General features: G+C 45.9%; 1 protein-coding gene across 1 annotated transcript; it reads left to right on the forward strand.

Moving 5' to 3' along the window:
• On the forward strand, nt 1-26,660 carry LOC120860773 (histone-lysine N-methyltransferase PRDM9-like; the record flags this gene model as incomplete). Its single annotated transcript, XM_040236493.1, has 11 exons — nt 1-100; nt 13,020-13,117; nt 13,522-13,645; nt 13,952-14,059; nt 18,258-18,307; nt 20,250-20,406; nt 21,223-21,324; nt 21,541-21,812; nt 22,828-22,895; nt 24,203-24,396; nt 26,058-26,660. Coding segments are annotated over exons 1-11 (1,876 nt in total), but the record flags the coding sequence as incomplete, so codon positions are not given.
• Between the last annotated feature and the right edge of the window lie 3 nt (nt 26,661-26,663).

Here is a 26,663-nt window from a genome sequence, read left to right on the forward strand (position 1 = left end):
ATGGAGGCAGAGGTGGAAGGGAATGGCCCCAAGCCCCGGGACCCCTGGAGCCCCAAAGCTGGAGAAGGCAGAAAAGACCCAATCCTGGATGGAGGCAGAGGTGGGAGGGAGGGGGCCCCAATCCCGGGACCCTGGAGCCCCAAAGCTGGATTCCTTATAAGAGATGGAAGAAGACGTGGACGAGAAGCCTCGTGAAGATGGAGGCAGAGGTGGGAGGGAGGGGGCCCAAGCCCCAGGACCCTGGAGCCCCAAGGCTGGAGAAGGCAGGAAGGACCCCATCCTGGAGCCTCTGGAGGGACCTCAGCCCTGCGCCACCTTGGTCTTAGGTGTCTGGTCTCCAGGACTGGGGGAGGATGAATTCCTGTGGTTTTAAATCACCCAACATGTGGTCGTTTGTTGGATAAGCCACAGAGAACTCACACAGGCCCTGCTCTGTAGGATCCTAGAAGTGTGGGTCTCACTAAAGGCAGATGGAGGCTGGATTACAGAGATCTCACACAGGCCCTGCTCTGTAGGATCCTAGAAGAGTGGGTCTCACTAAAGGAGGATGGAGGCTGGATTACAGAGACCTCACACAGGTCCTGCTCTGTAGGATCCTAGAAGTGTGGGTCTCACTAAAGGCAGATGGAGGCTGGATTACAGAGATCTCACACAGGCCCTGCTCTGTAGGATCCTAGAAGGGTGGGTCTCACTAAAGGAGGATGGAGGCTGGATTACAGAACCCTTAGAGTTAGCACTGGGCCCTCAGAGATGCTAAAGCAGTGGCTGGACCCCAAAATGTTGAGGGGTCAAGTCTGGACCCTGTCCCTAGGGGTACTGGCTGCACGTGCCTCCCCAGGTTCTTACACCTGTTCACGTGGATTAGTAAGTATCTAGTCCTGACTGAGGACATTTAATGTCACTGTTCACATTGCTCATTAATAACCCACCAGTTACACAGGTGAAAACCCAATTAGGATGCTTGCTACATCAATGAGCAATTCTGAAGATGGTCGGGGGTGGAGACTAAAGTGCAGACAGCAGCCCTTCCATTTTCCCACCCCTCCTCCACACTTCCGACCCCCTCCTCCACACTTCCGACCCCCTCCTCTACCCTCCTAACCCCCCACCCCCACTCCCACAAGGAGGGTCCTCAGTGGGAAGCTGGGTGACCACACAGAAGCATCTTGAAGTAAATGCTGCCTGATCCCTAGGCTAGCTGCTCCTGAACATTCTCCACCTATCCCAGTTAAAATACTCGAATATGTGTAAAGAATTAGAGATACCAAGGGAACATTTCACGCAAAGATGGGCTCAATAAAGGAAAGAAATGGTATGGACCTAACAGAAGCAGAAGATATTAAGAAGAGGTGGCAAGAATACACATAACTATACGAAAAAGATCTTAATGACCCAGATAACCATGATGATTTGATCACTCGCCTAGAGCAAGACAGCCTAGACTGTGAAGTCAACTGGGCCTTAGGAAGCATCTCTATGAACAAAGCTAGTGAAGGTGATGGAATTCCAGCTGAGCTAGTGGAAATCCTGAAAGATGATGCTGTTTAAGTGCTGCACTCAATATGCCAGCAAATTTGGAAAACTCAGCAGTGGCCACAGGACTGGAAAAGGTCAGTTTTCATTCCAATCCCAAAAAAGGGCAATGCCAAAGGATGTTTATAATACCACACAGCTGCACTGATTTCACATGCTAGCAAAGTAATGCTCGAAATTCTCCAAGCGAGGCTTCAACAGTCCATGAACCAAGAACTTCCAGATGTTCAAGCTGGATTTAGAAAAGGCAGAGGTACCAGGGATCAAATCGCCAACATCCACTGGATTATAAAAAAGCAAAAGAATTCCAGAAAAACATCTACTTCTGCTTCATTGACTATGCTAAAGCCTTTGACTGTGTGAATCACAACAAACTGGAAAATTCTTAAGCAGATGGGAATATGAGACCATCTTATCTGCCTCCTGCAAAACTTCATCCCGCTCAAGAAGCAACAGTTAGAACAGGACATGGATCACTGGACTGATTCCAAACTTGGAAAGAAGTATATCAAGACTGTATAGTGCCACCCTGCTTATCTACCTTACATTCAGAGTACATTGCAAGAAATGCCGGGCTGGATGAAGCACAAGCTGTAATCAAGATTGCCGGGAGAAATATCAATAAACAGAGAGGCAGATGACACCACCCTTATAGCAGAAAGTGAAGAGGAACTGAAGAGCCTCTTGATGAAAGTGAAAAAGTAGAGTGAAAAAGTAGGCTTAAAAGTCAACATTCAAAAAACTAAGATCATGGCATCCAGTCCCATCACTTCATGGCAAATAGATGAGGAAACAATGGAAACAGTGAGAGACTTTATTTTCTTGGGCTCCAAAATCACTGCAGATGGTGACTGCAGCCATGAAATTAAAAGACGTTTGTTCCTTCGAAGAAAAGCTATGACCAACTTAGACAGTATATTAAAAAGCAGAGACATTACTTTGCCAACAAAGCTCCATGTAATCAAAGCTATAGTTTTTCCAGTAGTCATGTATGGATGTGAGAGCTGGGCCATAAAGAAAGCTGACTGCCAAAGAATTGATGCTTTTGAACTGTGGTGTTGGAGATGACTCTTGAGAGTCCCTTGGACTGCAAGGAGATCCAACCAGTCAGTCCTAAAGGAAATCAGTCCTCAATAGTCATTGGAAGGATTGATGCTGAAGCTGAAGCTCTAAATCTTTGGCCTCCTGATGTGAAGAGCTGATTCATTTAAAAAGACCCTGATGTTGGGAAAGATTGAAGGTGGGAGGAGAAGGGGACGACAGAGGATGAGATGGTTGGATGGCATCACTGACTTGATGGACATGAGTGGAGCAAGCTCCGGGAGTTGGTGATGGACAGGGAAGCCTGGCCTGCTGCAGTGCATGGAATCACAAAGAGTCAGACATGACTGAGCAAATGAACTGGACTGAACTGAACTAGAGAACATTGGGTGGAAATCATGAAGTATCACACCACACTTATTAGGACTACTAAACTCCATGTACACGACAATATCCACTGCTGGAGGATGAGGAACAGGAAATCTCCCTCACTGCGGGTGGGATGTATGTACGGCCACTTTATAACACAGCTGGGCAGTGTTTTCCAAAGCCACAACACTGGACCCAACAATCATGTGTTCAGTGCTGTCAACTGCTTTGAAAATTTACCCCAAATTCAAACAAGGATGCAATTATGCACAGCAGCACTATTCATAATAGCTAAAAAGTTGAAAAGAAAATCAGGGTATCCTTCAATACATGAAAGCATGAGCAAAGTGGGGTGCATCCATGATGAGATGAGTAGAATATGCCACCCCAAAATATTCCTCTCTGGTATAAGGATTATTTCAGTCTAACTTTTAAAAAAGAAAAAACAGAAATCTCATAAAACTAAGTAGCAATTGCCTTTTTGTGAAGGACATTTACAACAGAGAAATCTACATATTTAAGGGCTATCCCTCTTTGCGCTAGTAGATGACGAGTAACTCTCAAGTAATTCTCATCAGTGGAGAGGTCCTGACTTAAATCTGCAACAATCATACATTTCTTTACTATGTTTGCATGATAACCTGTCACAACAAGCTTCCCCCTTTCCCCAAGGTCTTTCTTTCATTTTTCTCTAAAGATCGTACGTGAGGTGATGGCTTTGGACATTTCAGGGAGTGACTCAGGTTTCCTGGACAGTTCCCCTATATACAGGAGGTATGCTGCTGCTGCTGCTGGTAAGTCGCTTCAGTCGTGTCCGACTCTGTGCGACCCCATAGACGGCAGCCCATTAGGCTCCCCTGTCCCTGGGATTCTCCAGGCAAGAACACTGGAGTGGGTTGCCATTGCCTTCTCCAATGCATGAAAGTGAAAAGTGAAAGTGAAGTCACTCAGTTGTGTCCAATTCTGTGAGACCCCATGGACTGCAGCCTACCAGGCCCCTCCGCCCATGGGATTTTCCTGGCAAGAGTGCTGGAGTGGGTTGCCATTGCCTTCTCCATACAAGAGATATACAAGTTATTAAATATCTGCTTTTCTCCTGGTGATGTCTCAAACTCACTGCTTTTATACAGGAACTGGAGAATGAGGCTGGGCTCCTGAAGGCCACCCCTTCTCATCTAAGTTGCTTCTATCAGTGTTGCAGTGAAAAGGAAAAGAGAGAAATGGTTTTCTTTTCTTTCCTGAGAACAAAGAAGGTAAAGAGAACAGCGAGCAGGCCGGCTCCCTCCTAGGTTTTCCTTCACTGCCCCTAATCTGTACCCAGTAACTAAGTCTGCTTTTCTGCCCCTAACGCTGCGTGAGCTACATCCTGCACCGATTCTCCGCTAACCCCACGCTACTCACACCCTGGTGCTTGCCTTTCCCACAGAACCCCCCTTGTAGTTTTCCTTCTTTTTGCATTTCAGAAAGAAAGCAGCAGCGCAAAGAACCAGAGATGAACAGACCTAATTGCCCGCTACCTGATGCCAGCTCTGACTTTTGTGGGGGTGCATTGCTGTTGTTATTTTATAATTTTATTTGTTTACTTATTGTCTATTTTTGGCTACACTGGTCTTTGCCGCTGCGTGGACTTTCCTTTAGTTGAGGGGACTGTGGGCTTCTCCTGGTTGTAGTGTGAGGGCTTGTCGTTCAACTATTGAGCCTGTGCTTGAGAGCCTGGGAGCCACCGCTGCTGAGCCCAGGTGCTGCAGCCACAGAGGCCCGCGCACCCTGAGGCCTGTGCTCCACAACAAGCGAAGACACTGCAATGAGAGGCCCCCACATCACAAGGAAGAGTAGCCCCACTCACTGAAACTAGAGAAAACCCAGGCACAGCAACAAAGACAGTTCAGCCAGAAATAGATAAATAAAATAAACCAGTAAAACCAACATTTTTAAAAATTAAGGTAAAGTAGATAATCAACAAGGACCTACTGTATAGCACAGGCAACTACACTCAACATTTTGTGATAACTTATAAGGGGAAAGATGGCTGAGTAGAAGGACATGTGGTCATCTCCTCCTGCAAGAACTCCAAAATTGCCACCCTCTGTGAAACAACCATCTACAGGAGAATGTTGGATCCCACCAAAAAAGGATACCCCACATCCAAGGGCAAAGGAGATGCCCCAATAAGATGGTAGGAGGGGCAAAATTACATTTAGAATCAAACCCCATGCCCGCCAGAGACCCTTGGAGGGCTCAAACAAATCTTGTGTGCACCAGGACACAGGGGTCCCACAGAGACTGACCAGACCTGCCTTTAAGTGTTTGAGTGTCTCCTGTGGAGGCAAGGGTCAGCAATGGGCTGCCACATGGACAGAGGCTCTGGCTGCAGCATGTGGCATAAGCCCTCTTGGAGGAAGTTGCCATTAGACCCGTCACAGAGACACCAAGCAGATGACCCACAAACTGCAGAACAATTATATCGAAGAAATTCTCGCACTGTTAGGAAAGTTCTAGCACCCATAATAGATTTCCCAACCTGGGGATCTGACAAAGGGACTGAAAACCTCCAGGGAATTAGACGTTGGAGGCCAGTGGTATTTCATTACAAAAATCCACAGGACTTGGGAAACAGGCTCTTGGCTGTTGGCTCTTGGCTTTTGTGCACACACAAAACCTGTGTGCACCAGGAGCCAGGAAAAAGGAGCAGTCTCCCCGCAAGTGGCTGCGTTAGACTTCCCTGTGAGAGTCCAGGAGTCTCTGGTGGATGTGTGGGTCAACACTTTGGCCTCAGGCAAAACAACAAGGAGGGAACACAGCCCCCCCATCAGTAGAAAATTAAAGACTACTGAGCATGGCCCCACCCGTCAGAACAAGACCCAGTTTTCCCCACAGTCAGTGTCTCCCATCAGGAAGCTTCCGTAACTCTCTTATCCTTATTCATAAGAGGGCAGACAGAATGAAAACCACAATCACAGAAAACTAACCAACCTGATCACATGGACTACAGCCTTGTTGAACTCAGTGAAACAATGAGCCATGCTGTGTAGGGCCTCCTAAGATGAACAGCTCATGGTGGAGAGTTCTGACAACACATGGTCCACTGGAGAAGGGACCACTTCAGTATTGGAAAACCACTTCAGTATTCTTGCCTTGAGAACCCCATGAACAGTATGAAAAGCCAAAAAGATATGACACTGAGAGATGAACTCCCCAAGTCAGTCAGTGCCCAATTATGCTACTGGAGAAGAGAGGAGAAATAGCTCCAGAAAGAATGAAGAGACGAAGCAAAAGTGCAAATAGTACCCAGTTATGGATGTGGCTGGTGATGGAAGTAAAGTCTGTTGCAGCAAAGAACAATATTGCATAGGAACCTGGAATGTTAGGTCCACGATCACGGGATATTGGATGTGGTCAAATAGGAGATGGCAAGAGTGAACATTGACATTTTAGGAGTCAGTGAACTAAAATGGACTGGAGTGGGAGAATTTAATTCAGATGATCATTACATCTACTGCTATGGGCAAGAATCCCTTAGAAAAAATGGACTAGCCCTCATAGTCAACAAGAGTCCAAAATGCCGTATTTGGGTGCAATCTCAAAAATGACAGAATGATCTCTCTTTGTCTCCAAGGCAAACCGTTCAATATCACAGTAATCCAAGTCTATGCCCCAACAACTAATCCCAAAGAAGCTGAAGTTGAATGGTTCTATGAGGACATACAAGACCTTCTAGAACTAATACCAAAAAAAAAAGATGTGCTTTTCATCATAGGGAACTGGAATGCAAAAGCAGGAAGTCAATCAAACTATACTACAAAGCTACAGTCATCAGGACAGTATGGTACTGGCACAAAGACAGAAATATAGATCAACAGAACAAAGTAAAAAGCCCAGAGATGAATCCACACACCTATGGACACCTTATCTTTGACAAAGGAGGCAAAAATATACAATGGAGAAAAAACAATCTCTTTAACAAGTGGTGCTGGGAAAACTGGTCAACTACCTGTAAAAGAATGAAACTAGAACACTTTCTAAGACCATACACAAAAGTAAACTCAAAATGGATTAAAGATCTAAATTTAAGACCAGAAATTATAAAACTCCTAGAGGAAAATAGGCAGAACACTCTCTGACATAAATCACAGCAAGATCCGCTATGACCCACCTCCCAAAGTAATGGAAATAAAAGCAAAAATAAACAAACAGGACCTAATTAAACTTAAAAGATTTGCACAACGAAGGAAACTATAAGCAAGGTGAAAAGACAGAATGGGAGAAAATAATAGCAAACAAAACGACTGACAAAGAATCGATCTCCAAAATATACAAGCAGCTCATGCAGCTCAATACCAGAAAAATAAACAACCCAATCAAAAAATGGACCAAAGAACTAAACAGACATTTTCCCAAAGAAAACATACAGAGGGCTAACAAACACATGAAAAGATGCTCAACATCACTCATTATCAGAGAAATGCAAATCAAAACCACCATGACGTACCATCTCATGCCAGTCAGAATGGCTGCCTTCTAAAAGTCTACAAACAATAAATGCTGGAGATGGTGTGGAGTAAAGGGAACCCTCTTACACTGTTGGTGGGAATGTAAACTAGTACAGCCACTATGGAGAACAGTGTGGAAATTCCTTAAAAAACTGGAAATAGAACTGCCATATGACCCAGCAATCCCACTGCTGGGCATACACACCAAGGAAACCAGAATTGAAAGAGACACCCATACCCCAATGTTCATTGCAACACTGTTTACAATAGCCAGGACATGGAAGCAACATAGATGTCCATAGGCAGATGAATGGATAAGAAAGTTGTAATACGTATACACAATGGAATATTACTCAGCTATGAAAAAGAACACATTTGAGTCAGTTCCAATGAGGTGGATGAAACTGGAGCCTGTTATTCAGAGTGAAGTAAGTCAGAAAGAAAAACACCAGTACACATTAACACATATATATGGAATTTAGAAACATAGTAACGACGACCCTATAGACAAGAGCAAAAGAGACACACATGTAAAGAACAGACTTTTGGACTCTGTGGGAGAAGAGGAGAGTTGGATGACATGACAGAATAGCATTGAAACATGTATATCACCATATGTGAAACAGATGAGCAGTCCAAGTTAGATGCATGAAACAGGGCACTCAAAGCTGATGTATTGGGACAACCCAGGGGGATGGGATGGGGAGGGAAGTGGGAAGGGGCTTTGGGACAGGGGGCACATGTATGCCCGTGGCTGACTCATGTCAAAGTATGGCAAAAACCACCCCAATATTGTAAAGTAATCCACCTCCAGTTAAAATAAATTAATTATTCTTTAAGTAGGAAGTCAAGAGATACCTGGAGTAACTGGCAAGTTTGGCCTTGGAGTACAAAATGAAGCAGGGCAAAGGTTAACAGAGTTTTGCAAAGAAAATGCACTAGTTGTAGCAAACATGATCTTCCAACAACCCAAAAGAAAACTCTACACATGGATATCACAAGAAGGTCAATACCAAAGTCAGATGATCATGTTCTTTGTAACCAAAGATGGAGAAGCTGTATACACTCAGCAGAAACAAGAACAGGAGCTGACTGTGGCTCATATCATGATGTCCTTATTGCAAAAGTCAGACTTCAATTGAAGAAAGTATGTCATACCTGCCATTCAGGTATGACATAAATCAAATCCTTTAAGATGATACAGAGGAAATGACAAATAGATTGAAGGGATTAGATCTGATAAACAAAGTGCCTGAAGAACTATGGATGGAGGTTCCTAACATTGTACAGGAGGCCATGATCAAAACCATCCACCAAAATGAAATACAGAAAGGCAAAAGGGTTGTCTGAGGAGGCCTTACAAACAGCTGAGAAAGGAAGAGAAGCTAAAGGCAAAGGAGAAAAGGAAAAAGATATACCCATCTGAATGCAAGGTTCCAAAAAATAGCAAGGAGATATAAGAAAAACCTCTTAAGTGAACAATGAGAAAAAAAAAAAAAGAGGGGAAAAAAAGAATGAGAAAGAATAGAGATCCCTTTAAGAAAATTAGAGATACCAATGGAACATTTCATGCAAAGATGGGCAGAGTAAAGGACAGAAAAGGTATGGACCATTTCGGAAGCAACAGATATTAAGAAGAGGTGGCAAGAATACACAGAACTATACAAAAGACCCAGATAACCACTATGGTTATCCTGGAATGTGATGTCAAATGGGCCTTAGGAAGCATTAATACGAACAAAGCAAGTGGAGGTGATGGAATGCCAACTGAGCTATTTCAAGTCCTAAAAGATGATGCTCTTAAAATGCTGCACTCAATACGCCAGCAAATTTGGAAAACTCAGCAGTGGCCACAGGACTGGAAAAGGTCAGTTTTCATTCCAATCCCAAAGAAAGGCAATGCCAAAGAATGTTCAAACTATTGCACAATTGTGCTCATCTCACATGCTAGCAAAGTAATGCTCAAAATTCTCCAAGTGAGGTTTCAAAATACATGAACCAAGAACTTCCAGATGTTCAAGCTGGATTTAAAAAAGGCAGAGGAACCAGAGATCAAATTGCCAACATCGACTGGGTCATAGAATAAGCAAGAGAGCCCAGAAAAACATCTACTTCTGCTTTATTGACCACGCCAAAGCCTTTGACTGTGTGAATCACAACGAACTGTTGGAAAATTCCCAAAAGATGGGAATAACAGACCACCTAACCTGCCTCCTGAGAAATCTGTATGAAGGTCAAGAAGCAGCAGTTATAACTAGACATGGAACAACAGACTGGTTCTAAATTGAGAAAGGAGTACATCAAGGCTGTATATTGTCACTGCGTTTACATAACTTATGTGCAGAGTACATCATGGGAAATGCCAGGCTGAATGAAGCACAAGCTGGAATCAAGACTGCCAGGAGAAATATCAATAATCTCAGATATGCAGATGACACCACCCTTATGGCAGAAAGTGAAGCAGACCTAAGAGACTCTCGATGAAAGTGAAAGAGGAGAGTTAAAAAGCTGACTTAAAGCTCAACATTCAGAAAACAAAGATCATGGCATTCGGTTCCATCACTTCATGGATGGGGAAACAATTGAAACAGTAAGAGACTTTATTGTCTTGGGCTCCAAAATCACTGCAGATGGCGACTGCAGCCATGAAATTCAAAGATGCTTGCTCCTTGGAAGGAAAGTTATGACCAACCTAGAAAGCATATTTAAAAAGCAGAGACGTTACTTTGCCAACAAAGGTCCATCTAGTCAAAGCTATGGTTTTTCCAGTAGTCATGTATGGTTGTGAGAGTTGGGCCATGAAGGAAGCTGAGTGCCAAATAATTGATGCTTTTGAACTGTGGTGTTGGAGAAGACTCTTGTGAGCCCCTTGGACTGCAAAGAGATCCAACCAGTCAGTCCTAGAGGAAATAAGTCCTGAATATTCATTGGAAGGACTGATGCTGAAGCTGAAGCTCCAATACTTTGGCCACCTGATGTGAAGAACTGACTCATTTGAAAAGACCCTGATGCTGGGAAAGACTGAAGGCGGGAGGAGAAGGGGATGACAGAGGATGAGATGGTTGATGGCATCACCGATTCAAAGGACATGAGTTGAGCAAGCTCTGGGAGTTAGTGATGGACAGAGAAGACTGGCATATTGCAGTCCATGGGATCACAGAGTCAGACACGACTGAGCGACTGAACTGAACTGATGAGCGGAAAGAATATGACCAGCTGGAATGTAAGGGATGCTGATGGTGACTGGTTCTGACTCTAAACACTTCAATCCACGGAAGCTTGGAGTCTGCCACAGCCCAAGACCCTTAATGAACAGGCCTGTAAAGTTAATCTGTGAGTCACTCACTCATGTCTGATGTCTGACTTTGCAGTCCCATGGACCACCAGGCTCCTCTGTCCATGGGGTTCTCCAGGCAAGAATACTGGAGTGGGCTGCCATGCCCTCCTCTGGGGATCGTCCCCACTTAGGGATTGGGCCCAGGGCTTCTGCTACGGGCAGATTGCTTACCATCTGAGCCTCCATGAGAGCCTGAGCATGTCTGCACCCAGAGGTTAAAGCTTCCCCAACTTTGTGGTTTAGAGAGCTGCTGCTCTGGAAAGCTCCACGGTGTTCTCCATAGTTCTGCAAGTAATACACTTTTTCTTCTCATAAGCTTTGGCTGGGTTGTATCTTCTGGCTCAACACCCACCAAGAGGTAAACTCACTTTCCTGGTAACATTTCTCAGCCCAGACTCCCAACCACCACTTGATACTAATTCTAAGTCAGTTGTCTTGCTTCCAATACATGGAAATCACGTTATTTTTCTGTGAACACATCTAGCTAAGGGCCAGAAACAGCGTCCCTGTTGTATCTTGTGAAGCCAGTAGGTGTCAAGTAAACTCAGCTTTGTGGATCCTTTGTCCTCCAGTTTGATGCCTCATTTTACAGAAAATACTTGCAAGGCTTTGAGGTTTTATTTATGCCTCATTTCTGGAGCCTTTTAATGCCTACGTTAAATATACAGATGGCTCATCAGTGCCACCGCTACTCTGAGGCTTAAAATCCTCCAAGTTTTTCCTAACATACTTATTCCACGCCTTGCGTTTAAATCTTTGACCATATGTTGTTTATCCTGTGTCTCATCAGACTTTAATTACACCGTTTTCCCCTGAATAATGCAGTGCTCATCACATAGAGTTCTTGCCAAAACTGGATTTGACAAGGTAGGGCACGGGTGGGCCTAGGAGAAAGTCCAGGAGCACGACTGCAGTCTGGTGGAGCCGAGATTCCAGTTGAGGGCACTGGAAGGAAACATCGAGCCTGAGGACAACCTGCCCACTTGAGGATCCAGGCCTAAGAGGCCATGCCTGAAAACAAGCAAAGAAAACTGCCAAGATGCACCTGCGCGCTGGAGGCTTCCTGACAGACACGCCCCCAGAGCAGCCAATCCCTGAGCAGTAGGGCGGGGCCTCCGTCGCGCTCTGCACCCTCCCAGCGCCTATTGGCCAGACTGCCTCGGTCTCAACGCCGATTGGTCGCTCGTGCCTGACAGGGTACAGGCCGGCTGCCCGCCCTTCACTTCACCTCAGCGCAAGAGGACTGGACGTCGCTGTGGTGCTAGCGGGCCCCGGGCCGGGTTGGGCAGCGCCGCAGGACAGCGGGGAGACTGATGGGAATGCACCCTGCGCAACCCTGATAAACCCTTAGCCTGACGGCTTCAAATTCCAAGGTGGGAGGCCCGAAATCCCGTCAGCTTTGAGGAACCTGAGTCCTAATCTGAAGGAAGCTTGCGTCTCGTCAGCTTCAGGGACTACAAGTCCCTTCACCCACAGAAACACCGAATCCCCTAGTGCTGCGACCCTCAAATACCTAGAGTAACCCCAGTTCCCCTCAGCCTGAGGCACCCTAAAAATAGCACCCGCAGAGAGACCAAATTTCCTCAACCTCAGAGACCCTGAATACCTCAGCCTGGGAGCTCTTAAAACTCTTCATCCTCAAGACCCCAACTGTCCTGCCTGTCTCAGACCTAAAGCGCCTTAATAAGAAAGCCCTAATTTCCTCAGCCTCAAAGATCCCAAGTTCTCTCACTCTGCGCGTTCTACATCAGCCAAAGGATCCCCAGTCCCCTTTGTCAAGACCCCAGTTCCTTCAGCCCATGTGACCCAGATCTCCTCAAGCCAAGTGACCTATCCTTTAGACGTAGAACCACGTTATGCTCAGATTTTTCTGAGTCCCCAGGCAGAGATCTTCAAAACCCTTCTTGAAGAAATATTCCCTCTCCTGCACTGGAACAGAGTTCTGATTTCAGCCCGACCCCCGTCCAGCAGTTAGGGGCTTCCAGGTCTCCTCAGGAATCCCTCCGTCACCCACAGACATGTCCCTCCCAGTGCCTTTCCTCATAGGGGCTGAATTGTAGGGGAACCAAAGAAACCAAATCTAGTTCACATTAGGCTTGTCTGTCATAGCTAGTTTGGATCTGTCCATCCCACCAATACCCTCACCCTGACTTTCCCCTCACCTTCCTGCCCTGGACACTCCACCCAAGGAAGACAGACCAGGCTCTGGACAGTGGTCTGGGCTATCTCAGCACCTTCTTCTTCCACAGGTACCTTGGCCTTGAGCGCTCCAATGGCCATGAGGTCAAACAGGTCTCCAGAGGAGAGCACTGAGGGAGCTGCTGGGAGAACAGAGTGGAAGCCCACGGTGAGAGACAGAGGTGGCAAAGCTGGGCTCTAAACCAGCTCTATAGGAAGGACATGGCGCTGGTCCCCGAAGGACCACAGACTGCTTGCCTGGTTAGCTGAGTGCACTTCTCTGTGGCCACACACAGGATGGGAACGCCTGGTCCTGTCTGAGACGGTGGGGTGGAGGGGACAAAACAGGATACTGGCATTGTCAACTGCTCTGTGCCCAGGGAGGGTTAGGGACATGCTCAGTGTTTGTTGAGTTAAGCAGGACACGGTCGGGAAGGAAAGTCTTCATCCCTGTCTCACAGAGACCATCCAGGAGCTTCAGGCTACTCCCTGCACAAAAGGTGGAGGAGAAGACCCAGCTCTAAGGTCTGACTTTATTAGTAAATCACTGATGAAATCTATTGTTTTCCTTAGGCCAAAGATGCTTTCAAAGACATCTCTGTATACTTCTCCAAGGAAGAATGGGAAGAGATGGGAGAATGGGAAAAAATTCGGTATAGGAATGTGAAAAGGAACTACGAAGCGCTGATTGCTATAGGTAACAGGAAGTGCTGGGGGCCTGTGAGCCTGGGAAGCATGAGACAGGCCTTCACCCTCAGTGTTCACGTCGCCCTCTCATAGGTGGCTTCATTTGCTTACAGTTCCCTTTTGTGTGGAGACTAACCTGGAGGAAATGTTGATTGTTTTGTACCAAAGGGAGGTTGACCCTGCAGTGCAGAGCTCACCTCTTGCCTTGTTTAGATTCTCCCAGCCCGTCCTACTGATTTCCCTGACTTTGTGACACTTTCCATTGCTTCTGTGCTTTGTTCCTCCTTCTTAGAACAAATATTTAGCTTCTTTCCAGGTTTCAGAGCCACTCGACCAGCTTTCATGCATCACCGCAGGCAGGTCATCAAACTCCAGGTAGATGACACTGAGGATTCTGATGAAGAATGGACACCAAGGCAGCAAGGTGAGGGGCCGGCAGGATGTAGAGGTGTCTTCCTGAAACCAGTCTGGGCTTAGGTCGCAACTATATCTCAGCCGTTAGCAAAGAAAACATAATTTGCAGCATTCCAAAGTGGTTGTGGCTGAATATTGACATAAGCCTGAATGAAGATGAATGTATAGGTTTTCCAGTGTAATTCTCAAAAGTTTTATGTTTAAAATTTATCATTCTTTTTAAAAAGAATTATTTTTGCTAAACATTCTTAATGAAAGGCAGTTAAAGAAAACTTAGAAATAAACTCACCAAAGAGATTTAATACTAATCTCATAATTGGTTGTTGGATTAAATCTCTTAGAAGAGGAAATGATTAACATATTATGTCAAGATACATTATTTATGTAGGTATATAAAACAACAACACATGATCTTCTTACCCTAAGGTGAAATTAATTCTTTGTTTTAATTCTGGGAAAGGGTTTGAGAGAACTATTTATTCTCCCTGATCTCCCACATTTCACTGACCAGAGACAGCATCAGGTAAATAAAATGCAGTACACTCATTATAAAATAGAAGTGAGCAGCTCACTTCCTCTTCTGCTGCTCAGGTAGTTTAGAAGAGTTAATCTTCCTAGCCTGGAGCAAACAATTTAGATAGTTCTATGATTCTCCATCTATGGATCTCTGTTCTCTGAGATTTTTTAAAATTATTTATTTAGTTTTGGCTGCACTGGGTCTTCGTGGCTGCGCATGGGCATTCTCTGGTTGCAGTGAGTGGCTTCTCATTGCAGAGCACACGCAGGCTCAGTAGTTTGTGACACACAGGCTTAGTGGCCCCACAGAAAGTGGGATCTTCCTGGAACAGTGATCAAACCTGTGTCCTCTGCATCAGCAGGCAGAGTCTCATCCACTGTGCCACCAGGGAAGTCCCTCTGTTCCCTTAGGTTATTAAAACTAGAGAAAGGAACATGAAAATCAAACATTTGGTTGTCTGCAAAGGTTTTGACATGAAGAGAGATTCTTCATAGGGAATACATATGCCACGGTCCACCATACCTCTGCACATCATTATTTACCTTAACGATTTCTGAGTGTATGGTACTCTCTTGCTGACTATGTACACATTAGTGTTAGTGGCCACAGTGTTAACTGCTCCATCGTGTCTGACTCTTGGCGACCCCATGGACTGTAGCCCACCAGGCTCCTCTGTCCGTGGGATTCTCCAGGCAAGAACACTGGAGTGGGTTGCCATTTCCTGCTCCAAGTGATCTTCCCAACCCAGGGATCGAACCTGCGTCTGTTGCATCTCCTGCATTGCAGGCCGAATCTTTACCACTGAGCCACCAGGGATATATATACACATTGCTGCACAACAAATCTGTAGAACTTTTCCATCTTGCGTGATTGAAGCCCTAACCCACAGAGGAACGATTCTCCAATCCTTCCTCCTCATAGCCCTTGGCAACCACGATTATATTTTCTGTTTCCATGGGTTTGATTAATTTAGATAACTCATAGAAGTGGAATCAGGCAATATTTGTCTTTTGGGGGATGGTTCATTTCACTCAGCTTATCATCAAGGCCCATCCCTGATGTAGCATATGACAGAATTCTTTTTTAAGGCTTAAAAACCTTCCAGTGTGTGCCTGTGTACATAACAGATATAAGATATTTCTTATATATAATCTTTATCTGTTTATCCACCAATGAACATTTAGATTGCTTCCACATCTCGCCAACTGGGAATAATGCTGCAATGGCCATAGATATGCACACTATTTATTCAAGATCTTCCCTTCAGTTTTTTATGGAAATAGACTCTTGGGTTGGATTGCTAGATCATACAGCAGTTCTAATTTTCTGAAGAAACTCCATACTGTTTTCTATGAAGGTTGCGACATTTTACATTTCCAACAATCGTGTATAAGGGTTCCAATTTCTCCGTATCCTTACCAAACCTGCTATTGTCTTCTTATTCATATTGCCCATCACAGAAGGTTTCAATTTGTATTTCCTTATTGATTAGTAATGTTGAGCATCTTTTCATATATTTGTTGGCCATTTGTGTATCTTTGGAGAAATGTCTATTGAATTCTTTCTCCCACTGTGTTAGTCAGCGCAGACTGCCATAACAAAACAGACTGCATGCCTTAAACCACAGAAATTTGTTTTCTTACAATGCTGAAGCATGGAAGTTTGATATCAGGGTGCCATCGTGGTCAATCAGGTTCTCTTCCTGGCTTATAGGGAGGCTTCATATTGGTGTATGCTTGTTAACCCCTTATCAGATACATATTTTACAAATGTTTTCTACAGTCCCATAGGTGGCCTTTTCACTCTGTTCACTGTGTCCTTTGCTGCACAGAGACTTTAAGATTAATGTAATCTCATTTGTGTATTTTTACTTTGTTACTAATACTTGTGCACTTGGTACCAGATCTAAGAAATCATTGCTGATTCAGTGTCATGAAGCTTCACCCTTGTTTTCCTCCAAGAGTCTTGTCAAGTCTTGCATTTAGGTCTTGAATCCATTCTGAGTTGATTTTTCTTCATGATGTAAGATCTTCATTATTTTGCATACGGATATTTTGTTTGCCCAGCACCATCCGTTATAGGGATTAAACTTTCCCCATTGTCTTGACACCCTTGATGGAGATCATTAGACCATGTATCCAAGAATGTATTTCTGTTTATTTCTGGTTGTCTATTCTGTTCCATTGATTGACATGTCTGTCTTTATGCCAACGGCCTTCCTCAGTGGCTCAGCAAGTAAAGAATCTGCCTTCAATGCAGGAGACACAGGAGATGCACATTCAATCCACAGGTTAAGAAGAGCCCCTGGAGAAGAAAATGGCAATCCCGTCCAGTATTCTTGCCTGAGAAATCCCCTGGACAGAGGAGCCTGGTGGGCTACAGTCCAAAAGGTCACAGAGTCAGTACGACTGAGCAACTAAGCACACACTTTATGCCAAAACTATACTCTTGGTTCCTGTACCTTTGTAGTATGTTCTGAAATCAGAGGCCTCCAGCTTTGCTGTTCTTTCTAAGATTGTTTTGCCTATTTGGGGTCCTCTGAGATTCGGTATTAACTGTAGGGTGGATTTTCTATATCAGAAAAAAATTCCATTGGGATTTTAATAGGAATTGCATAGAATCTTTCAGTTGCTTTGGGTAGTATGAACAGCTTAATAATATTAAGTCTCCAAATCCATAAACATAAGACACCTTTCTATTTACTCGTGTCAGATTCCTTTCAGCAATACTTTGTAGTTTTCCAATGTATAAGTCTTTCATCTCTTTAAATTTACTCCCAATTATTTCGTTCTTTTTGATGCTATTACAGATAACATTATTGGGACTTCTCTGGTGGTCCAGAGGCTAAGCCTCCACACTCCCAATGCAGACAACTTGGGTTCAGTCCCTGGTCAGGGAACTAGATCCCACATGCTGCAACAAAGACCTGGCACAAATAAATAAATAAAAATAAATATTTTTCAACTTAAATTTAGATCTTGACTATAGTTCTTAAAAAATGAAAAATAAATAGGATTGTTTTCTTATTTTCTTTTTTGGAATGGTCATTGTTCATGCATGGAAAGATATTTGAATGTTGATTTTGTAACATGCAACTTTTTGTGTAGGTTTTTGTGTGTGTGTGTGTAATTTTAAAGAGTTTTCTGTACATAAAATCATGTCCTCTGTGAACAGACATAATTTTACTTCTTTCCTTCCAAATAGAAGCCTTATGTTTCCTTTTCTAACCTAATGCCCTGGCTAGGACTTCTAACATTATAGTGAATAGAAATGTTGAAAATGGGCATCCTTGCTTTTTTTTCTAGATCTTAGAGAAGTTTTCAGCTTTTCACTGATGACTATGATGTTAGAGGTAGACTTTTCATATATGACCTTTATTATATTGCAGTCTCTTCCTTCTATTTCTACTTTTTTGAGTATTTTTGCCATGAAAGGCTAGTAAATTTATTAGATACTTTATGGACATCAGATGAGGCACAGATGAGGTTTCTTTTTTTTTTTAATTTTAAGAAAATTATGTAATGCTCCCAGTGGAAGCATAGAAGTTGATGATACAGAAATCATTTTCCATTCCTCCTTTGGTAATCCTTGTCCTTGTCACTCTCTGGCTCAGAATTCTGTGTCCTTAATTGGAATGCCCAGAGTTTGGAAACATTTAACAACCAAAACACTGATTCCCGTCATTTTTTAGGTAAACCTTCTTCGATGGCCTTCAGAGTGGAGCACAATAAACACCAGAAGGTGAGTATTTCCCAAATCCTGTTGCCAAAATATCCTCCTCATGGATCCAGTCACAGGTGAGAATGGGAGAAAACACAGAGATCCTGGAGACTGCTGCCTTCCTGTTCTGAATCTTTAGCACAATGTCTGATATCATCACCATCTTTATACTTAGTAAGAACAGCAACAATAGTAGGCTGTTCTGTTGTTACATTATTTTCACAATATCTCAGACTTTAAGCATTTTATGTGAATAAACTTACTTAAACCTTAAAACAATCCTACCATACCTATCAGTAGGTATATAGCTATCATCATTATAGATCACAAAACTGAGGTAAAAAAATGATTAATTATATGCCTGAGATCACAGTATCACTGGTAGTGCAATCTAATCCAAAGCACTTTTTCTAAACTCCTTACAAAATGACTAAAACTCCCATAGTTCTATGAAGTCTATTCATACATCTTTATATCATTCATCTGAGAGATGTTTTCAACCTCAGTTCTTTTGTGCTGTGCTAGGGAGGGATATGCTAAGTTATCTGACTAAGGGAAGCTTAAGGACATGCTGGGCAGTTTGTAGAGTGGACGGTCCAAGATAAAGAAGCTTAAGGACATGTTGCACAGTTTTTAGAGTGGATGGGCAAAGAGGAAAAAGCTTAAGGACATGTTGGGCAGTTTGTAGAGTGGACAGTCCAGGATTAAGAAGCTTAAGGACACATTGGACACTTTGTAGAGTGGACGGTCCAGGATGAAGAAGCTTAAGGACATGTTGGGCAGTTTGCAGAGTGGATGGTCCAGGATGATGAAGGTGACAGGATCCCTACTTCAGAGGCTCCCAGTCCAATAAGAGGAAGCAACTTGCAACCCTGACAAGCCTCAGGTTTAGGACTGAAAAGCAACAAATGAAAAAATAACTGAAGGACTTCGCATAGATTACCCACTTTTGAGTAGAAACTCATCTGGGCATCATTTCAAATGCTCATTCTTGCAGGAGGAAGTAACAAGTCCTTCCCCAGAGCTCTGATTAGGCAACTCTCATGTTTGGAATCATTTGTTTAGCCTGCCCTGTGTTGTGAGCTTTGGGAGCCTAGCCCATACCCATTAATTCTCAGAAGTCCAGGCCCAGCTTAAAGCCCCTGAGGGCCCCTTGAATGTTTTGTGAATGAGTGACTCCACATTTAGACACTCATCTAGGAGTAAGAAGGTCAAAGAATGCTGAAGACAGTATCTGTGAGCTAGACTTCAAATATAGAAACAGTTGAAAGGATAAATTGATGGCAGGGATATACACTCATGTTCATACTGTATTCAATAGCTCACACAATGATTTGTTGAAATGTTATGAAATTTCATGTCCACTGTAACATTAAGAATGAGCATGTATTCCTTATGGATCAGGAAACTGAGGAGAACCAGCTAGTCATACAGCCTTGTTCAAGCAGAATTGATGAGGCCAGCTACTTTAATTCTAAACGTTGTCTCTAAGAGGACATGGCAACCTGCAACTTTCAGCTCATTTTCTTTATTGTCTAAATGTGTTTCTCCGATCATCTTTCCTCTTCTCGATCTCACTGCTTTGTCACCTGATCTTCCAGATGTGTTTTGTCCCCTCTGTAATTTTCCATACTTCCTCGTCCATCAAAGGGCCACTAATTAATAGAAAACCTCTGGGATTTTTCTATGAGCCCTTACCCTCTTCTTTCCCTGACCTCCAGCTATTCTTCTTGCCTTGCTCTCACTTTTATGCAGAAAGTTGAAGGGAAAGAACCTTAAGATATGAATTCTAGTTTTGATTCACTACCCACTTAGGTCCTTATTTTACACTCCAGTGTTCAGACGCCTCCTCCATCAGGTATTTCCAATTGTCAAAGTATTAGCTAAAGTCGTGCATGTGAAAACACTTCATAAAGTCCTAAAGAACTAAAGAAATGCATGTTGTCTTTTACTCATGTGGAAGGCAATGTCCAGGGCACCATTAACTAAGGAATCTAGTTTGAAGGAATTGCCAGGAGCAGCAAAATTGCTGAAGACAAGTGGCTCCAAGCAGGCTCAGAAACCGGTGCCCCCTCCCAGAAAAGCAAGGATCCCTGGACAGCACCCCAGACAAAAAGTCGGTAAGAGAAAATTTGGGGAGTTCCTCTAATTAGTTCCTCTAATCCCTGTAGAAAAGCTAGTAAGTATGGACTAGGTGTGTGGCGTGAATTTTGGGTAGGCTTGGGTTTAAGCTGGACTGATCTGAGACATGAAGTTAGCAATGCGGCCTTGGGAAAATCTTATGCATTTTCTGAGGTCTTGATTGCTCATATGTAAAGTGAAGATAAGGATACATAACTCATACAGTGTTTGAAAGCTTTACATTCAATGCAAAAGTGCTGACACTGTTTCGAGCTACAAGTAGCTCAGTAAGTCCCGCTGTGATGACAGGGCCCCTGCCTTGTCAGTGTTTATGCCCAGACCCCTGCTCAGTGGCTTACATGTCGTGTGCCCTCGACGTAGGCTTTCTGAGTACGTGTGTCAGTGAACTATTTCCTAAGTGAGAAGGTGGGAGGTTAAACCTACTAACGAGAAGTGCAGGAAGCTAACACTGAACTGGGCATCTGTGGTCAATGAGGAGCCCCAGTCTCCTGAACTAGGAGTTAAAGGGGGAAGAAACAAAGTATAGAAAAGGGACTTCCTGGTGGTTAGGTGGTTAAGACTCCCGCTTCCACTGCAGGGGTGCAGGTTCCATTCCTGATCGGGGAACTAAGATGCATAAATATGTAACATTAAAGCATAAAATTACAAAAGTGAAAGTTTAAGAAATACATGTAAACAAGTTTTAACAAAGTGTATAAATGAACAGGTAGGAGATCTCACACTTTCCGATAAAGCAGGGACTACTAACTCTCCAAAGCCCACCAGCCTTGCTTAGCTTCTGTTCTCCATCTTAGAACGCAAAAGAACGGAGACTGGAGTGAAGAGGTACAGTCTACGAGAAAGAAAGGGCCATGTGTACCAAGAGGTCAGCGAGCCCCAGGATGACGAGTACCTCTGTGAGTGCCCCCGCTGGCCCACTCACGGAGAAGGGGCTACGAGGCCTTTGTCCAATAACCTCACCTCACCATTTGGTCCCCCAAATATCCCCTTCCTCTATGACTTGGGGTGCAGGATCGAGGCCACACCCTGTGAGTGCCCCAGTTCTTTCTGAAGGTCTTTACGACCAGCAACATCACTATACCTCCCCTCATCCCTGTTGCTCTCACCTCCAGATTGTGAGGAGTGTCAGAACTTCTTCATCGACAGCTGTGCTGCCCACGGGCCCCCAACCTTTGTAAAGGACTGTGCAGTGGAAAAGGGGCATGCCAACCGCTCAGCCCTCACTCTGCCCCCTGGGTTAAGTATCAGACTGTCGGGCATCCCTGAGGCTGGGCTTGGAGTGTGGAATGAGGCATCCGATCTGCCGCTGGGCCTGCACTTTGGCCCCTATGAGGGCCAGATCACAGACGATGAAGAGGCCGCCAACAGTGGATACTCCTGGCTGGTGAGAAACACCCCTGTTTCCCTGTTCTCTGGCCTCAAATTGCTTGTGTGTGGTGGGGGGCACCTCATGTCTACGTGCAAGGATGCAGATGGTGATGACATGGTCGGCAATGACATGGGCAGTCCTGTGTACTGTGTGCGCTGGGCGTGAACAGGGGACTCCCACCTAAAGCTCAGAGGAGAGGAGGGGCCACCGTGTACAGACACACAGGACCCCTGTCTAAAGCTCAGAGGAGAGGTGGGACCACAGTGTACAGACACACAGGACCCCTGTCTAAAGGTCAGAGGAGAGGAGGGAGACAGTGTACAGACACACAGGACCCCTGTCTAAAGGTCAGAGGAGAGGAGGGGCCACAGTGTACAGACACACAGGACCTCTGTCTAAAGGTCAGAGGAGAGGTGGGGCCACAGTGTACAGACACACAGGACCCCTGTATAAAGCTCAGAGGAGAGGTGGGACCACAGTGTACAGACACATAGGACCCCTGTCTAAAGCTCAGAGGAGAGGAGGGACCACAGTGTACAGACACACAGGACCCCTGTCTAAAGCTCAGAGGAGAGGTGGGACCACAGTATACAGACACACAGGACCCCTGTCTAAAGGTCAGAGGAGAGGAGGGGCCACAGTGTACAGACACACAGGACCCCTGTCTAAAGCTCAGAGGAGAGGTGGGACCACAGTGTACAGACACACAGGACCTCTGTCTAAAGGTCAGAGGAGAGGTGGGGCCACAGTGTACAGACACACAGGACCTCTGTCTAAAGGTCAGAGGAGAGGTGGGAGACAGTGGTACAGACACACAGAGGTGATTCCTCCCTTGTGGAGCCCTTCCCTTCAGTGAACCAAGAGACTCAGACTTGGAATGATGATTAAGCAGCTTACCATTTGGTCCAACTGGCAGTTGAATCCATGCAGGCTGAAGAGCACCAATGACTGCAAAGGGAAATAGTTCTTCTATTACTTCCTACCAAAAACAAATAGAGAGGAAAGCTTGTATCTCTTTTCTGACACTCAGATCACCAAAGGGAGAAACTGCTACGAGTATGTGGACGGAAAGGACACGTCTTTGGCCAACTGGATGAGGTGAGCGCAGTGAGTCTGCAGTTTGTAGATGTCGCTCTTCCCTCAAGCCCCCACCCCTTTCCTTCTCAACCTGTCTCCCTCAATAGCTTTCACATCTTCCCTCCATATCATGGTCTTTCATTTCAAAAGACATTTGAAGGAAATAAAATATAGCATATATAGTGCCCTCAAAATACAAGTCTATACGCTGAACAAAACTGGGGGACTTGAAAACAACTTGAGGAGTCTAGATTCACCAGGGACACTCTAACTCACTTAACTGACACTTACCAAGCATTTTATGTTCCAGTTTAGACAGTGAACTTCATTACTGAAGCAGATCACACATCCCATGTCCTTTTGGAGAACTGCAGACAGACAGTAGCCAATTGATTTTAGGAACAGTAACCTTAATTTTTCTATCTTTGAGAAACTGCACAGCGCCAGGATAACCTAACATGGGAGACCTTGAGTCCATGTGGGCAACAACCTCCCCAGGCTCAGTTCCAGTGAGAAGTGGGCCCCGAGGCCTCAGAAGGAATTGGGGGCAGGATGGCCATGAGCAGGGCCATTCTCTGAGGGCCGCTCCTTTCATCAGGGCAGGAAGAAAGTGAATAAACTATCACTCTTCTGGGCCTCAAGCTATGTCAGAGCACTCTCCAAGTTTCCATGGAAGGGGGAGGGCAAGTGAATATGACCCTGGATACACGTGGGGAGATTGGAGGAAAGCCTCAGGAGAGAAGGCAGGCTGGGGTGAGTGCTGAGGGCTGCATGCTAGCAGAGGAGCACCAAGTCCTGTGGAATGAAAGAGAACTTAATTCAGAGTTTAGAGGAGCTGGAGGTCACCAGCCCCACGGACAGTCCAGGTGGAGACGAGTCTGGAACTGGGCTCTATAAAGTGTCTAATTAGGAAAGGAGAGCAAAGCATTCCAGCCAGGAAGAGGACCGGGAACAGGATCTGGAAATGGGAATTCACATGGCCTGGTCGAAGGTGTGAACAGAAGGTCCCCATGAGGGGCGGTGGAAGCCATGGCAGCCTCAGAGCCTGAAGACAAGGAGCTGGGCGTGGCCCGGCAGTGGAGGGGACTCCTCACCTGAGCTGGGCGTGGCCCAACAGTGGAGGGGACTCCTCACCTGAGCTGGGCGTGGCCCAACAGTGGAGGGAACTGCTCACCTGAGCTGGGCGTGGCCCAACAGTGGAGGGGACTCCTCACCTGAGCTGGGCGTGGCCCGGCAGTGGAGGGGACTCCTCACCTGAGCTGGGCGTCGCCCAGCAGTGGAGGGGACTCCTCACCTGAGGTTCCTTCCCTTTCCGGCCTCGACCTCAGGTATGTGAACTGTGCCCGGGATGATGAGGAGCAGAACCTGGTGGCCTTTCAGTATCAAGGGCAGATCTTCTACCGAACCTGCCAGGTGGTCAGGCCGGGCTGTGAGCTGCTGGTCTGGTACGGGGATGAGTACGGCCGGGACCTCGGCATCAAACGGGACAGCAGCGGGAAGAGGGAGCTCACAGCCAGGAGAGGTGAGTGCCACCCCTCTTCCAGCACCCCACCCCATCCTGGGGAGCCTCCCTGGTCCGACTCCAAAGCAGAGTACAATCTGGTCCAAAGTCAGTCGGGTCGAAATTAAAATGCCTCAGAATTTGATTCATTTCATATGACTGTTAGGAAAAAAATTTTATATTAAAAATGTTAGTTCTAATTTTTAATATTTCATGCAAAAAATATGTAACATCACCTTCTGCTGAAAGGCTTAGAAGCAAAAAGCAAGTTTTCTAGTGCCTACCAGCTCTCTCCCCTTACCTGTTTCTTCTTTATTTCCTCCCATTTCTAAGCGACATATGGGCAGCAATTTGCATTCAGTTACTGTTTCAGTTTCTTGGTATATGAGTTCACACTCTGTGCCAGACAGGGCTCCGCGCACCAAAACAGACAGACCCACTGCCCTGGGGCAGCTTGGGCTTCACACCGGACGGGGGCTGGTGCTGAGGAAAACCAGTGCAGGAAAAGCACCTCCAATCAGCGTGAGCAGAGGGTGGGGTGCGGCGCAGGGTGGTGGGCAGGGTCTCTGCAGAGATAACACCTGTGGGAAAGGATTCCAGGCAGGGGAGCAGCCAGTGCCACAGTCCCAGGGCCGGGAAGAGAGGTCATGCCCGTGGTCACAGGAGGAAGCATAGAGGGAGAGGAAGGAGGCTGGATGGAACACGGAAGCCTCAGGGCCCGTGTCCATGTGCAGGCCCCAGGGGTCTTCCTGGGTGACACAGAACAACCGTGCGGCTTTCAGCTGCAAGTGGCATGTTCTCTGTGCTAAGATGATGCTTTGGTTCATTTTTGGGAAGAGGCAGCAGTGGGGATTCCGCCCATAGGTCAGTTCACTGCCAGACATGAGGGGAGAGTGGGCTGAATAAAGATGCTCGGGAGTGAGGGTGTGAGGAGTCTGGCTGGAGATGTATTTTTAAACAGGGCTTCCTAGTGCATGTTAAATGGACTAAGTCTGAGTGAAATAAATGAGGTATGAATACTGGTGAGGCTTGAGAAAGGACATGCCTTATTTTATGATTTATGGGAAACTGAGAGAGGAGCAACTTGTGAACCAGTGGGGGCAGCAGGAGCCGGAGGCCTGTAGCCGGTGGGACCTGGGCCGCTCGGCCTCGTCCAGCCTGAAACCCACTTCCTGCAGCGATCGGCACCAAGCCTGCTCCTTGAACCAGGAGCCGCAAAGTCAGCTTTACTCGCACCTGCTCTCACCACCCCCTGTGCTGCCTCCCACACGCAGAGAGCTCAAGGCCAGGTGCCCCTAACTTAATAGACCCTTTCCCCTCCCAGGGAGCCGCGCAGGAAGATTCCCCCGAAGTCATCGGGCCTTATCTTTCAGTAGGGTAAAATACCTGGGGCCACCGTGACATGGCTTTTCAGATGCCGACACGCAGGGAAAAGTTCCTGCAGATCCACCTCTATCAGGAGAGACGCTGCCTCTGAGGCCGCTGGAAGGTCCCGAGTCTGGGTGATATGTAGAAACGGCCCTTGACACAAGCCTCCTGGACTTCTGTAGATGCAGAGAATAAGAATGGAATGGAAAGTGGACTGTAGAGACGAACCGTGCGCTGCCCACACTAAGATGGTTGGTGGGGTGGGCCTTCCTCGGCAAACCAGCCGCCTGACCAAAAGCTTCCTCTCTCAGCAGAACCAAAGCCCAAGATCCACCCATGTGCCTCCTGCTCTCTGGCCTTCTCCAGTCAGAAATTCCTCAGCCAACATGTCCAACGCAATCACCCCTCTCAGACCTTCCCGAGACCATCTGCAAGAGACCACCTCCAACCAGAGGATCCCTGCCCAGGCAATCAAAATCAGCAGCAGCGATATTCCGATCCACACAGCCCAAGTGACAAACCTGAGGGTCACGAGGCCAAGGACAGGCCCCAACCTTTGCTGAAAAGCATAAGACTGAAGAGGATTTCAAGGGCCTCCTCCTACTCACCCAGAAGACAAATGGGGGCTTCTCGGGTGCATGAGAGAATCACAGAAGAGCCCAGCACAAGCCAGAAACTTAATCCAAAGGACATAGGCAAATTATTCATGGGGGCAGGGGTCTCAGGGATTATAAAAGTCGAGTACGGAGAGTGTGGGCAAGGATCCAAGGATAGGTCAAGTCTCATCACAAACAAGGGGACACACTCAGGGGAGAAGCCCTACGTTTGCAGGGAGTGTGGGCGAAGCTTCAGCCAGAAGTCAGTCCTCATCAGACACCAGAGGACACACACAGGGGAGAAGCCCTATGTTTGCAGGGAGT

The sequence above is a fragment of the Oryx dammah genome, unplaced genomic scaffold (assembly GCF_014754425.2).
Source record: "Oryx dammah isolate SB20612 unplaced genomic scaffold, SCBI_Odam_1.1 HiC_scaffold_11195, whole genome shotgun sequence".
NCBI lineage: Eukaryota > Metazoa > Chordata > Mammalia > Artiodactyla > Bovidae > Oryx > Oryx dammah.